The following is a 16,479-nucleotide window of genomic DNA, read 5'->3' on the forward strand; positions in this document are numbered from 1 at the left end:
ATATATAAAAAAACAAAAAAATGTAGAAGTGTGCAAAGTTATTAATTTTAATTAAAATTTGCTAAATATGTGCAATTAGATATTCATTTAATAATTTATTTAATTACAATAATGTAAAAGTACAATAATAAAAAATAAAATAAACAAATAGTTAGAAACATCACCATAAAAAAAAAAATATATATTAAGAATCTATAAGTGTTGTTAAAGAGCAAACCCAAAACTATGTTATATATATATATATATATATTATAACAGTTGCATAGAATTGCTCTCACATTTACACACAAATGACATATTGATATTATTTTAGTTAAATAAGACTGTGTTTTTAATTAAAATTCATGGTTTGTTTTAATACTTTTAAAGGAAAACATTTTAAAAAAAATACATATACATATGCGTGCACACAATAAGGTATAACACCATATATTTTATGATTATGCTTTAGATTTAAATCAAACATTTAATTTACTTTTTAATAAATCTACCAAAGCGATGGGAAATCGATGTTGCACGGGAAGAGATGTATGAAAATAAAATAAATGAACAAGCAAATAAATATATATGCAAAAAATAATTTTTAATTTTATGGAAATATATCTTTTTATCGTCCATTATAAGCATGTGTGCTATATTTCATTTTTATTTTATAGTTACTTTATAAAAGCAAGCTTCAAGAGCTTGGAATTGAGGGATCGAAAACAATAAGAAAATTGTTATCTTTTACAAGTAATTTTTATTTACACCATTTCATAAAAGCCTTGAATTATATTTCATTTATCGAATTGTATTAATATATTTTAAGTTTATATTGTGATTATTTTCAAAGATTAATATATTTATGTACTTTTTTTCTAATATTATAGACAATGACATTATACGATTCGATAAAGCATATGACGAAAATGATGTGCAGGAATTTGTGAATTTGTGTTCTTCAACTTGCGAGGTAAAAACGTAAAGATGTATATGAATATATCATGTGTGTAAATATATAGTTTAATTTTGTTAAGATCATATATTTTTAATTAATATGTATATTTATTTTTCTCAAATCAGATTGAAAAGTTAGAGGATAGAATGCACCCATGGGCTGCTGACCCCAAAACGATAGGTGCGTTATCAGCAACTCAATTGGCAATATTGGCTAGCAAAGAAAGTAAGAAAAAAAAATAATGTATTTAGAATAACAATTTTTATTTTTTTATTATCTGAAATTAATTTGGGATACATAAATTGCATATATTTTCTAAAACCCTTTTTGTTAGATGAGCCACATTATAAAGACGCAATTCGTGAATCTAACGGAATTCCAGTTTTTATAAACTTATTAAAATCACATGTAATATATATTTTTTTTTTCAAAATATTTAAATTTAAATAGTGTATAAGTATTATAATTTTTTTTGTATATTTTTTTTAAACAGGAATTAGATAGAGTACATGCAGCGGTTGTAGCTTTATCGTTTTTATCAGTTGATAGTTAGATAAAATAAAAAAAATAAACGAATATAAAATAATGATGGGAATAAATTATTGTGTGTTAAAACATATTTTATAGCTATTATAAATTAACATTTTTTCAAATTTTTATCCTATTTTTTATTTTTTCCCATTTTACAGATGTGAAAAACTGTATATGTATGTTTGAGAATGGAGCATTACCATATTTGATAACAGGAATGAAATCTAACATAGATGGAATGAAAGCAGCTTGCGCTCAAACATGTAGAAATATATTTGTATTAGGTAATAAAGAGGGGGCACGGATTAACATATACATATATGGATAGAAAGATGGATTTTCTACAACTCTCAACACATCAATACACATTTTTATTTACTTTTATAATTACACATTTCCAGATAAAAATTACAAGAAGGAATTTCTAAAATTGGGAGGAATAACTCAATTAGTCAATTTATTAGAATTGTATAATTAAAAAGGAAAATACGATACATGTATTTATTTTTTCACATATATTAATTACATTTCTATATATATATATATATATATTGAAGTTACTACTATTTTATTATTTCTAATTTTTTATCGAATTTATTTTAGATCATCTACTGATGATAGCCAACCTTTATATACCCAGTTGGAAGCTATTTATCACTTGGAAGACTTTATATTGGTTTGGGCAAAAAATAAAAATATAAATTTATATGCAAGTTCATAACAACTTATTATATACTCCATAAGTGTACAATTTGTGGTTGTAAATAAATATGTGTATATTATACCAATCATAGAATGCGTGCATACTTAAAATGGGGAATGTAATTGTGTTTTCTATTTTTTCTATTTTTTCTATTTTTCCCATTTTTTCGCCATTTTTCAGAATGATGGGGATGAAGTTCCTCAGTTTTTAGAGGCAGTAAAGAAATCCAATGCCATTAAAAATTTAAAAGCTCTCCAACAGGTATTAAAAAAAAAATAATAAAAATGATAAAGGCACTTAATAAAATGTTTGCATATATATATAAACACAATTAATAACTTTGTATATTTTTTTTAGTGCCCTGAACAAGATCTAGCTGAAGCTTCAAACGTTTTACTTTTAAGATTGACCGATTAATATATTCACTTTTTATAATTTTTTTAATGTTATTTTTTGTTACTTAAAATTCATAAATTGTACTATTTTGTAAAAATAAAGAGACTGACAACTTTTTTATTATTCCATTCCACGCATGTCTGCGCATTTTTGTAATTGTATACAATATGCGTATATATGTATTTATCTTTTTTAACCATTTAGCATTTTTGAAAAAAGTTATTTGCTTCATTAAAATGTGTAATTATTTATAATGCTATTAAACAAAATAATTTTTATATACACAAGTAATTAAATGACACTTATGTATATAACAATATAGACCCACATGCAACTTAATTTTTTTTTTTTTTAGTTTTGCATTAAAAAAATAAATTAATGTATTCCAGAATATGTATGTATCTATGTTAAAAGTGTGTAAAATTTGCATTTTTTTTTTTTAGAATTTTTAAAAAATAAAATGAAAGTATCTCAATTGTTTGGTAACTACTACATATGTATATGCTCATTTGAAATTTCCATTTTATATTTTTAAAATAATTTTAACAATATATTTAATTAAAATAATATTAAAGGAAATAAAATTATTAAGTAGAATAAATTGGTATATCTTTAGATTGTAAAAGCATTTCAGAAAAGTTTGAGATTTTATCTAAACCTCTTATTTCGGTTTTTAATTGAGGCATACAAACGATATGAAAATAATTTCCATATAAGTTTTTAATTTGTGTTAAATATTTAGATTGCAATTTTCTTCTGGATATATAAACATCTTCTAATTCTTTAGCCTTTAAAATAAGACTATTGAATGAATTTTGTATATTAGTATCTTTAATTTGTTTTAATAATTTTTCACATTTTTCTATATTTACATCTGGAGAAGTTAATGGAAAAACAACTTGATTTACAACAATGTTATAACAAGATATATTTTTTTTTGTAAGTTCTTGTATTAACCTTTCTGTTTCATATACACTTAAAAATTCTGGGATACATACACATACAAATGTTGTTTTTAAAGGATTTTGAAAATTTTCTTGAATACTTATTGACATTGTATTTAAATGATTTATTTTATCATACATTCCTTCAAATTCCATTTCATTGTTTGTTAAACTTTGCAACATGCTTAGTGTTCCTTTAAGTTTTTCTTTTAAATTAATTAAATATCCTAATGCCTTTTTTAATAAATCAGGAAAAGCTAAAAGTCTTAATGTATGGCCAGTAGGTGCTGTGTCAAAAACTATAACGGAATATTTCATATTTTTTATGGATTGCATTAATTCAGCAAAACATAATGCTTCGTCAATACCTGGAAAGCTTTGTAAAAGTTCAGGAATAATACTATTAAAAAAATCAGATTTATTTATTTTAAATGCAGTATCCTCTGAAAACGTTGTATCTATTTCCATACAATATAAATTATCAAAAGAATTGATTAATGTTGGTTTATTTGTAAACTTTTGATTAAATGCATCACTGGTATTATGCGCAGGATCTGTTGACAATAATAAAACGGATTCTCTTTTTTTAGCTAATTGAATAGCTATAGAACAAGATGTTGTAGTTTTTCCTACTCCACCTTTCCCTCCAACAAATATCCAATTTAATGATGTATTTTCAATTAATTTGTTTAAATTTGTTTCATAATATTCGTCTTCACATGAATCGCTATCTAATGATAACGAGCAGGATATTGATGATACATCTGATCCGGCTTTACTCATTTTTCACATCGAGTTTTGTACTAATTTTACTTCTATAATCAAATCAAACTAAATTAAATTAAATCTATATTTCAGCTGCCGTTTCCAATATGTATGTGTTTTTTTTTTTTTTTTTTTTTTCAGAAAATGTTTCTAAAGCATTGAGTGACTTAAACCGTTTCGGAAAATACAAACTATTTTTTATTTTGAGAATATTTTTTTAGAATAAAAATTATATCCATTTTTCTAAAAAAAATAAATATGTATAGTAGATACACATAAATTTATTTAAATAAAATTGAAAACCGAAAAATAAATTTGGAGAAATATACCATGTTTTTTTTTCAAATATTTTGATATTTTTTGTCCACGCATTATATGGGTATTATTTTTTTTTTTTATTTTAAAATATATTTAATGCGATAAAAAAATAATAATTATTGATTTTCCAATTTTTTGTGTTAAGGGACCACAAGTATATATTTTGTAAAAGAATAGAAAGGAAATATAAAATTTTATTTAAATTATGAATATTACATTTTTATGCACATATATGCAAAAAACATAATTTACAATAAATAGTTATATATATATATATCCTAATTTTCATGTATTTATAATTTAGTATATGGTGATTCGTTCTAAAGTATGAGTTTCCACGACATTTTCCGTTATTTATTTTTTTTTCAAAATACATAATGAAATTTGGACGTTTCATAAAACAATGCGATTATAAATATTTTTTAAAGCCAAGATTTAATCAATTTAATTCAGGAATTTGTCAAATAAATCAAGGAAAAAAAGAATTGAGTATTTTTAAAAAATTAATTGTGATAGGGGGAGGGGAATGGACAGAAAATAAGGAATCCGAAATAAATGAAAAAAAAAAAAAAAAAAAATTTGAAAAAGATTGGGTAAAAAAATGGAATATTTTTTTGGAAACAAATTTTGATAAAATAAAAAATGAATTGAAAGAAAAAGAAAAACATACTACAAATTCCTATGAAAAATATTTATATGAATGTGTTCAAAATTATAATTATAACGATTTATTAATAGCAGATATTATATATCAAAATAATCAAAAAATATTATGTATAGGGGAAGGAAACTTGTCTTTTAGTGTGTTATTACAAAAAAAACTTTTGAATTGCAATGTTATTGCAACTTCGATGGAAAGTAAAGATTTATTAGAAAAAAATTATGGAGAGTTGTTTATAAAAAATAAAAATAATTTAGAAAATAATGGTGGTATATATATACAAAATATTAATGTAGAATCTGTGAATAAGCATTTTTTAAAAAACATGTTTGATATTATAATTTTCAATTTTCCATTTACATTACCATCAAAAGAGTTTGTAGAAAAAAAGTGGAATATACAAATAGGTAATGAAAATGATGAAAAAAAAAATAACTATATTAAATATTATAAAAAAACAGAATATTATTTGATGAATAAACTAATATATTATTTATTCAAAAATTCATATATCCTATTAAAAGATAATGGATATTTACATTTACGAATAAATGATAAATATTTAACATGTAGTTTTCCAAGTGATTTTAATTTGTTTTTTCAACAAAAAATTAATTTTTATGATTCATATTTTATATACAAAAATATGAAATATATTCCTTCATTATATAATTATCATTTTTTTAATAATAATAATGATAATAATAATAAAAAAAAAAAAAATATTATGTTTACATCACATGGAAAAATTTTCAAAGGTTTTAAAATGGAATATACATCAACATTAGTTTTCAAAAAAATCAAAAAAAAACAAAACGGAAATAATTCAATTATTATAACAGATTAATAATTTAGTAGCTAAAGAGGTGGGAAATAAAATAAAATAAATATATTATTTTTTTTTTACATTAAAGCCACTTATTTTATTAGTGTGCAAAATATCATAAATAATTGAAACAGAAGAAAAGTTAAATGGGGATTTAAAATGTATCATAAGTTGTTTATATTTTTTAGTTTTTTCTGTAAATATTTTATTATATTTTTCAATTTTATTTTTTAAATTATCTTTTAATTTTATTTCATTAAAAAAGTTGTTATTATTACAATATCTGTTTAATGTTTCATCATTTGAATATAAATATAATTTTTTTTTTTTTTTTTTTTTTATTGACTTATTATAATTTGTGTTATATATTAACGGATTTATATAAAGATATTTATTCCAATAAATTGCCATATCAGCAGCAATTAATAAAATATTAATGTTTTTTGATTTTATTAAAATAGATGAATATAAAAACAGTTCTAATATTTTTATTAAAATTTGTCCTTTTTTTTTTATGTCTTTTCCTTGAAAATAATTTAAACTATCATCACTTAAATTGTTATATCCATCTTCTACATTTGATAAAACAAATAACTCTTTATTGTTTATAAAAAGTTTATCATAATATTCGTAAACAATATCTTTTATTTCTTCAATTTCAAACCCTCTATAAAAATAGTAGTCATTATTTAGTTTCGTCATTTGTTTCTTAATATATTTATTTTTTCCATTTTCTACACATATTTGAGTAAACATATTTGAATCTTTACAAAATAAGTATTTTTCTTCTATTTCTTTATAATTAGTAGTTATGAATTTATTTAAAATATGTTTTGTAACATATTCTTTTATGATGTTGTTTGGAAACGATGTGCGATTTACCTTTCCAATATTTATAATATTATTAGTACAATCGTGATTATTTTCTTTTTCATTATTTATCAAAATTGAATTATGCGACATTCCAGTATTTTCCACATAATTAATATATGAGTAAATTAAATGAATTTTATTATATAAGTTTTCGATAGAATATGTAGAATCTTTAAGTTTGCAAGTTTCAAATAGCATTTTAAATTCTTTTTTTTTTAAATTTTTAATAACACATGATGCAACATAAAAAGATCTATAAAAAATTGATTTCTTAAAAGGATAAGAAAATTTGATAAGAATATGATTTATATTTTCAAGTAGTGGTAAATTGTATTCATTGTTTATATTATAATTTGTATTTTCATACAAACATATAGATACATCATTTCTTGTATTTAATTCTATTAAGGAATATTTATCAAGTTTGTTTGCATTATATATTGATATTGCTTTTAAACCATGTGTGTATTTAAAAAAATAATTAATGTTTTTATATTTTTGTACTTTATTTTCATATATAGGACATAAATTACATGAATAACATATCAGTTCTACTATTCTTTTTACACAACAATTTGGTGGATATATAATAAAAATAATATTTTTCATATTATCTGAATTATTTGCCTCTTTTTTTTTTATGCGATTTTTTTGGCAATTTTTTCGAGAATTTTGACATTGTTTTTGACAGTTTTTTGCAGTTTTCACGATGCTGATATCGCAGGTATTCATTCGTTCATTTTGATTTAATACATCCGAATTAATATGTTTTTCTTCTTTTTCATTTTGATCTAAATTTGGGAATTTTTTTTTTAAAATTTTATACAAATATAATATTTCATTTTTATGTCCACATATTTCATATAAACTGTTTGGTCTAAAAAAAACACCCCATAAACTTGTAATTTTTTTTAGTTTTTCACATTTTTTTATATTTTTTTTAATATCTTTTTCACTCAAATTTAAAATATCATTCTTTTTTTTATCATCATTATCTAATTTATTATTTTCTTCATCATATTCTGTATTATTGAAATTATAACATGGTGATATATACCCAGAAGATAAACAACAATTTGACTCTGAAGTTTCATAATTGTATATTTCTGTATCGTTTATATTGGATATATTAGTTGGAATGCCTATATTTCCAGATCTTATAATCGAATGTAAATTGTCAAGTTCATGTTGAATAGCATTTGGAATGTGTATTGAATCGTGAATAATATATGTTTCGGAAAAGATTTGTGCAAATTTGTTTAAAAAATAGGAATATTTAGGGAAATTATTTTGATTAATTTCATATTTAGAGATATAATAACAATTTTTTTGGAAAGAATATAAAAAATCGGATAAATTAAAACTGAATTTCTTAGAATTTATATTATGTAAAAATAGGAAAAAATTATTTACACATTTTATTAATTTTAAAATAAGTAAATTTTTTTTATCTAATTTATCAAAGTTATTAATATATAATAATAATGATTTTATAATATTACAAAAATTATGAATTTTATCATTTAATAATTGTATAGAGCAATTTTTTATATTAGTTTCATTTATTAATAGCTTATATCTTTTTCCATTATCTTTATTTATAGGAATAAATAAATTTTTATATTTATTAATATTTATTTTAAAATGTGATAAAATTGTTTTTTCGTTAAAAATATATCCATTATATTTTTTTATTTTATTTAAAAATTCTGGATTTATATCATATCCTATAAGTATAGCATTACAACGTCTTAAAATATTAGATACGTTATATCCATAGTATTTGAGTTTTTTAGATAAAACATAATTACTAAAAAATGTAAACTTTCCTATAATAAAAAAAGTAAGAGGTTTATTATATTCATCTTTTATTGGAACAAACATATTTTTTTGAAAAGTATTTTCATGTTTATTATTTTTTTTATATTTCATATTTTCTAAATTTTTATAATCATTATATTCTTTGTCAAAATAGTGTTTATTTAAAACTCTTAAAACTTTTATTTTTTTTTTTTCATTTAATATATCTTTTACATTATCATTTAATTTTAAATCTTTTTTAATTGTTATTAATTTTTCTTCAATATTATTTGTCATTTCATAATAGTTATTAATAAATTTGTTCATATTGTCTTTTTCGATTTCGCCCTTTTCGATTTTGTCCATTTCGATTTCGTCTTTTTCTTGTGCAATTTCCTCTCTGTGTACACCATCCTTTTCAGTTATGTTTTTTATAAGTGATAAATCATCTATAAAATTAAGTTTATTTCTTTTATTTGAATTATTAGTTGTTTTATGTGTATACGTTTTAAAGTCACTGTTTCTTGACATAGTAGTTTGATTTTCTTTTTCCACATTTAATTTGGTTGTTATGTTTGTAGTTTTATTTAGGATTATACTTGAACTTTTGCAAAATGCATTATTATATGTCCATGAAATATTATTTTGTATTTCTTCATTTTCACTAATATTAAAGTTTTCATTTTTTTCAAACTTTTTCTTTGGAGTTGTTTTTTCTATAATTAAATTTGTTCTCAAATCCATATTCCAACATGATTTTCTATGATTTAAATTAATAATATTTTTTTTATTTTTCGAATCACTATTTATAATGCAACTAACTCGTGAATTTCCATGACGTTTTCTATGCTCATCATTATGTATTCCTTTTTGTATGGTTTTATATTTTTTTTTAGATTCTAATTCTGCATCAAATTTAAATATATCACTATAATCTGTTTTATTATTATTATTGTATATAGATACATAAGTATTATATTCATTGTTATTTTCTATATCATAAAATAAATTATTTTTTGAAAAATTTATATTTATTTTACTGGACATGTTTATATCCTGATCTTCTATTTCACATTTTTTTTTTTCTTTTATATTTTCCTCAGATGTATTAACAAAATAATTTTTGTAATTATAATTTTCTCCATCTGAAATTGAATTTCTTTTGTATGAACACTTTCGTTCCCTTTCCCATTCATATAAGATATCACATTTATTTGTCGATGAGTTTAAAACTGTTTCAATGCATTTTGAATTGTCTTTGCAATTTTTTTGAGATTTAAAAATTGTAAAACTGTTTTCTAAATCTGAATTAGTACCTGATGATACATTTTCATCTACATTGACTTTAATTTTTATATCATCTCCAAAAAGTGTTATAACAGATTTTTTGTTTTCTTTATTTTTTTTAATTTCATTAATTTTATTTATATCGTCTTTTTTACCTTGCCTGTTCATATTATTTATGTCATCCCGAATTTTTGTCATTTTTTCGGTATTTTCAAAATAATTTGTTTTTTTTTCTTCACTTTCTTTTTCTTTTAAACAATTTTGCTCGTGTAATAATTTTTTTCGTTTTCTTCCACGTTTTATAGGATTATTATTTTTTTTATTTTCTGAAATTATTTGATTTAATTTTTGGCCTTTTAATAATATGCTTTCCTGATCATTATTTTCTTTAACACTTTCGAATTTTTGTTTTTTGTTTAAGACAAATCCATTACTATTTGTTCTTTTTATACCCTTAAATAAAATTGATTTTATTTGGGTATTTTTTTCATCATTTTTTTCTTCATTTTGTTCGTCATTTTGTTTGTCATTTTCTTGTGTGTTATAGATAGTGTGTATGCTATTTGTATTATATGATTGAATTGACGAGAGGGGTTTAGTTTTGTTTGTATAATTAGATAATAAACATAATTTATTACTGTTTTCATTTTCATAATGTGGCTTAGTTATATTTTTTATTGTCTTATCATTACTTAATAAAAGATTGGTATTAATTTCTTCATTATTTTTTTTGAGACTAGTTTCTAAATTATATGCTTCACACCCCTTGTCATGATTAGCTTGTATTTTATATTCTTCACAAAATTCTATAGTTTCAACATTTTTTAAATTACATTTTTTTATTTTAAAGAAATTTGTTATTTTGTTCGATTCTTCTTCCTTATTCCCTTTCTTTTTGTTCATATTTTTTTTTCATATTTTTATTCATATTTTTTTTTCATGTTTTACTGTTTGGCGATTTAATATCGTTATCGCGAATTCATTTGTTTTTTGCAAATGTAATCCTTATGAATAATCGTACTTTTATTTAAGTATTTTTTTTTTTAGTTATTTGAAGTTTAACTAAAAAAAATAATAATGCTAAATAATAAATAAAATAATATATTATTCTTTACACATTTCCTGTAAATAAATAAAAAATTAAAATGTGTATACACGTTAATATATACTGGATTATACATACATATTCTTAAAATTTTTAGCAAAGAAAAAAAGGAGAAAAAAAAAATACATTTATAAAATATAAATACTAAAAAAAAAGAAAAGAAAAAACTTCAGAAAGAAATGTGCAACATCTGTAATATGCACAAACATGTGTATGCTTTTTTTTTTTTTTTTTTATCACGAATAATATAATATATTATACATTGGTGAATATATATGCTTATTTTTAAGACAATTTTTAAAATGGAAAATAAAATTGGAATTTACAAAATATGCGAAATATTCATTAAATGGGCAAAATAAATAATGGAAAAATATTGTAGCTGGCTTGAAAGTGACTTAACATTTTTTCTTTTCTTTTCACATTCCCAAAAATATGCAGAAAAAAATTTTAAGACAAAGTGATTACGAACATACCATACCTTATTATTTATATTTCCACAATTTTATTATTTTGCAAAACGAGTCTATTTATTATTTCTTCTATTTTTCATAAATAAAAAAAGAACAAATTTTTTTTTTAAGAATTATTTGTTATAATATGGTTCAACATACACTTATTTTTTATATGGGCCGAATCATTCACACATTATATATATATTTATTTACATATTTGCAAAAATAGAAAATGTAAATAATAATAAGAAAGAAATAAAATAACAAGGGGATATATAAAAATATGAATAGTTTATTTCATAAAGTTAATTTATATTATTTTTATTTCCATTTTTTTATAATGTTAAAATAACTTGAAAATTTTTTCTATATGCATATATCCAAACTTTCAAGTCATTTACATTATCTATATTATTATTTAAAAAAAAAAAAAAGGAAACTAATATATATAATTTTATGTTTATTCCCTAATATTATCTTAAAAGTTACAAACATTCGAAAAATATTTCGACACAATATATAACATATGTAATAACATATGGTGGGACTAATTAAGTTTCCATTTTTTTTTTGAATTAAAAATAAAGAAATAAAAATAAAGAAATAAAAATAAAGAAATAAAAATAAAGAAATAAAAATAAGGAAGTAAAAATAAAGAAATAAAAATAAGGAAGTAAAAAATATTTTTAAATGCTTCCATACAATTATACTTATTACTAATATATACCAAATCACAAATTAATGAATTCAAAAAAATCATAATTTTGTAAAAACACCAAAAAAAAAAAAAAAAAAATTGATGATATAGTTTGATATATATTTAATTACTCATGAAAAAATGAGTGGTAATGGATTTCCCGAATAATTTTTATTTCCTTTGTTTTTTTTTGTTGAAAAAAATAACAGAATGAATGAGCTTGAAGAAAACGAAGAGGAATTTTTTCTTAATATTTTTAGGGGGGGGCCGGGTAAACATTTTTTCTCAAAAAATGAAAATTTTTTTTTAGAAACCAACACTCTTGAAAATAACATAAGAAATAAACTTTTAAAAAATATAGAAAACCCTTGTTTTTTATCTAAACTTTCTGAATTAAAATACAAATTGTTATATGATTTTTGTGTTATAAAAAAAAAAGAAATTCAAAATAAGATTTGGAAAAATATAGAAAATGTGGTTAATAACTTATGTGATGAAGATGCTATCAATGTGCATGAACATTTAATTAAATCCAAAAAAAAAAAAGATGAAAAAATATTTTTGGGATATATACATATATACAATAATAATACAACAAGTAAAGATGAATTAGGTTCAACATATTTAATAAGAAGCATAGAAAATGATAAAATTGAAAAAAAAAATAATAATATGAAATCTTATTTACCTCAAAATATAGACTTAGAAAAAATATTATGGAATAAAATAAATTTAAATAAATATAAAAATTTTAAAGAAATAAATAAAAATATAAATATGTTATGGGATATATACATAAATTTTAATATTTTAAATTTAAATAAATGTAAAAATAAAGAAATTGTAAGGGATATATTAATAAACTTAATAAAAAAAGATAATCATTTAATTAATATTATTCCAGGGAATAATCAAATTAGATTGTCTAATATTCTAAATATATATAAAAGGGATAAAGCTGAAAATAAGCAAATAAAAATCCCAATTTTAAATATTGAGACACAAGTACAAAATGAAAATCAGAAAAATGTACACAACGAAAATAACTCTGATTTATCTTTTCATTTAAATGTTGGTTCAATTGTTGAGCAAAGTCCTGAAATAGTAAAAGATAATTTCAATAATATAAAAAATGATCAAAACGAAGTTCAAACATATTTAAAGAAAGAAGGAAATGGAGATATAAAAGAAAAAGATAAAACAATTGATCAAACAAATTTATATGAATGGAAGGATAATTCATCAATTAAAAATGTGTTTTCCTTGTTTTCTTCAACAAATAATTCAAATATAATTTTAAAACCAAAAAAAGATATTTTAAAAAAAATTAAATTAAAATCAATGAAAAACGAAACAGAAAATGAAAATAATTTAACACATGAATTGTTATTATATTCTATTAAAGGGGAAATACAAATAAAAGTAAAAAATATTGTCAAAATACATCAAGTTGGGCAAGGAGCATATGGAGATGTATGGATGGCTGAGGATATAGAAAATAATAAAAGAATTGCTTTAAAAAAATTAAAATTAAATGGAAATAAAGAAGGATTAGCTAAAACATACATCAGAGAAATATCTATACTTAATTCTTTACAACATAAAAATGTTGTTGAACTTATTGGTGTTATTCGTACAAATATTATTCCAGAAGAAATAAAATCAAATAATATATTATATAATTTTGAAAAAAAAAATCAACTTTTAAATTATCAAAATGTAAAAGATAAATCCATTGATTCGTATATAATGCCCGACCGAGCTTTAAAAAAGAAGTTAGCGAAATGTAGCTCCATTTATCAAAGTAGTGAAAGTAGCGAAAGTAGTGAAAGTAGCTCTGACAGCTCTGATGGGATTTCTTGTGACAGCGACTCTTGTTTGTGCAATAAGAATCCATTGAACAAAAAAGTAAATTCATGTGCATCTATTTGGATGGTTTTTGAATACGTTCCGTTTGACTTATCTGGATATAGCGAGCTGCTTCGAGAAGAACGTCAACAAAAAGATAGATATAAAAATATGAATTTGTTTACAATAGGTGAAATAAAAAATATAATGTTACAATTATTCCAAGCGCTAGAATATTGTCATAAAAATAATGTAATACATAGAGATATAAAAATAGCAAATTTATTAATAGATGCAAATGGTATTTTAAAATTAGCTGATTTTGGATTAGCTAGATTCCATATAGATAGTTTTGCATCTAACATGACAAACAGAGTTATTACTTTATGGTATAGACCACCAGAATTATTATTAGGTTCAGAAAATTATTCATCTAGTGTAGATATGTGGAGTTGTGGATGTGTTTTAGGAGAATTGCTGACAAGTAACCCTTTATTTACCGCTGATAATGAGTCAGATATTTTAAAAACTATAGTAAATAAAATAGGGGTTCCCAATAACAATGATTATAAATTTTTGAAAAGATTGCCACTATGGAATAAAATAAAGTTTAATCCAATACACCCAAGTAATATAAATAATTTAAATCAAACTAAAAAAATAGAAACTGAATATATTATAAAAAATTTAAATGGCGTTGGAGAAATAGGATTAGACCTTTTAAAGAAGCTTTTAAAATGGGACCCTTTAGAAAGAATATCAGCACATGATGCTTTAAGTCATCCATGGTTTAGAACTCATCCTTTACCTGAACCTATTCAACAAAGATGTAACATTAAAGCTGCTCATAGCTTTATGACAAAAAGTTATAAAAAAAGAGATGCTCCAAAAATTAATTTAAAAAAAAAAATACAAGAAAATTTTAGATTTTTAAATGTTGGAAAATATAGAAAAATATATTTTATGAATAAATATAACGGCAACATTCCTCAACAGTTGACTTCTCAAATGTCACATTCTTTTCTACCAGGTAAATTGTTTGTTAAACTCGAAAATTGCATACTTTATTATATGAACAAGTCATGTGAAAAAGTCATTTATTTATTTTTAACTTTTGTGTGCACGCAAGTTATACTAACTCATTTTAACGAATTCTTAATTCATTTTATTTTAAATTTGCAGATAACGAATTTCAAGGAATAAAAAACAAATACACTTCAAACGAAATTGAACTTCAAATTGGAAAAGAAAACAAAATAGATAAGGAAGAAAAATTAGATAATATAACTCGGATACAGGAAAATATTCAAACAGATCAAGCTAATGCTAAGATATTGTCTAATTCTGCAGATTATTTTGAAAAAAAAAATATAAAAAAAAATAATAATATTCCAGATACAGAAATAATTAGTAAAGATGGGTATGGATACAACAAATATGATAAAAGTTCACAAAATGAATATGAAAATAAATATAAAAATATAGATAGGCAAAATAAATATATGAACAAATATCAAAATGATAACAAAAAATACTATAATGATATAGAAAAGAAGAAAACATCTGATGATTATCGAGCTGGCTATGAATCTAATAGCCAATGGGGAAAAGGAAATTACATAATTAAAGACAGAAGAAGTAGGGAAAGAAGAATTAGAGGCAGCTGGAGTAGGGAAAGAAGAAGTAGGGAAAGAAGAAGTAGGGAAAGAAGAAGTAGGGAAAGAAGAAGTAGGGAAAGAAGAAGTAGGGAAAGAAGAAGTAGGGAAAGAAGAAGTAGGGAAATAAGAAGTAGGGAAATAAGAAGTAGGGAAAGAAGAAGTAGGGAAAGAAGAAGTAGGGAAATAAGAAGTAGGGAAAGAAGAAGTAGGGAAAGGAACTGGCATAGAAAAGAATATTGGAAAAGAGCCGGAAATAAAAGGGATTATCGAAATAGAGACAGAAATAAATATGACGAAAGGCATGAAGAAAAATATGACGAAAAATATAGGGATCGATATCGAAGTGAAAATAGGGAGAAAGATAAGTGGTGCGGGAAAAAAAGAGAGTATGAAAAAGAAGATGAATTGAATAAGTCAAGAGAATTAAAAAAGGAAATAAAAGAAGAAAATAGAAAAAAACAAAAATTAAATTCAGAAAATATCAAAGATGAAAAAAAATAAACTATTATATTTATAATAAAAATTTAGTACATAAATATTTGTTATGTTAATTGATAATATTCATTTTTTTTTTGTTTACATTTTCCATCTATTTTATTAGCATACTTTAAAGGGTTCATAAAGTTAATGCGAAGAAATTGGACGAATAGAGATTATAACTGATAAGTAATTACA

At 21.6% G+C, this 16,479-nt stretch overlaps 5 protein-coding genes across 5 annotated transcripts; 3 read left to right on the plus strand and 2 right to left on the minus strand.

Moving 5' to 3' along the window:
• Positions 1-498: 498 nt before the first annotated feature.
• PBANKA_0716900 (armadillo-domain containing rhoptry protein, putative) lies at positions 499-2,588 on the plus strand (the record flags this gene model as incomplete). Its single annotated transcript, XM_034564082.1, has 11 exons — positions 499-528; positions 657-732; positions 870-952; positions 1,063-1,162; positions 1,272-1,345; positions 1,431-1,485; positions 1,627-1,752; positions 1,870-1,936; positions 2,072-2,144; positions 2,352-2,432; positions 2,529-2,588. The coding sequence occupies 11 exons, from the start codon at positions 499-501 to the stop codon at positions 2,586-2,588; spliced, it is 825 nt and encodes a 274-aa protein (XP_034420914.1).
• Positions 2,589-3,154: 566 nt separating this feature from the next.
• On the minus strand, positions 3,155-4,294 carry PBANKA_0717000 (arsenical pump-driving ATPase, putative; the record flags this gene model as incomplete). Its single annotated transcript, XM_034564083.1, has 1 exon — positions 3,155-4,294. The coding sequence occupies one exon, from the start codon at positions 4,292-4,294 to the stop codon at positions 3,155-3,157; it is 1,140 nt and encodes a 379-aa protein (XP_034420915.1).
• Positions 4,295-4,971: 677 nt separating this feature from the next.
• On the plus strand, positions 4,972-6,102 carry PBANKA_0717100 (conserved protein, unknown function; the record flags this gene model as incomplete). Its single annotated transcript, XM_034564084.1, has 1 exon — positions 4,972-6,102. The coding sequence occupies one exon, from the start codon at positions 4,972-4,974 to the stop codon at positions 6,100-6,102; it is 1,131 nt and encodes a 376-aa protein (XP_034420916.1).
• Positions 6,103-6,147: 45 nt separating this feature from the next.
• Positions 6,148-10,944, minus strand: PBANKA_0717200 (conserved Plasmodium protein, unknown function; the record flags this gene model as incomplete). The annotated part of the gene is made up of 1 exon (XM_034564085.1): positions 6,148-10,944. One exon carries the CDS (start codon positions 10,942-10,944, stop codon positions 6,148-6,150), a length of 4,797 nt encoding a protein of 1,598 aa, XP_034420917.1.
• A 1,564-nt stretch (positions 10,945-12,508) lies between these two features.
• Positions 12,509-16,305, plus strand: PBANKA_0717300 (cdc2-related protein kinase 3; the record flags this gene model as incomplete). The annotated part of the gene is made up of 2 exons (XM_034564087.1): positions 12,509-15,176; positions 15,329-16,305. The coding sequence occupies 2 exons, from the start codon at positions 12,509-12,511 to the stop codon at positions 16,303-16,305; spliced, it is 3,645 nt and encodes a 1,214-aa protein (XP_034420918.1).
• Between the last annotated feature and the right edge of the window lie 174 nt (positions 16,306-16,479).

This window comes from Plasmodium berghei (assembly GCF_900002375.2).
Source record: "Plasmodium berghei ANKA genome assembly, chromosome: 7".
Classification (NCBI taxonomy): Eukaryota; Apicomplexa; class Aconoidasida; order Haemosporida; family Plasmodiidae; genus Plasmodium; species Plasmodium berghei.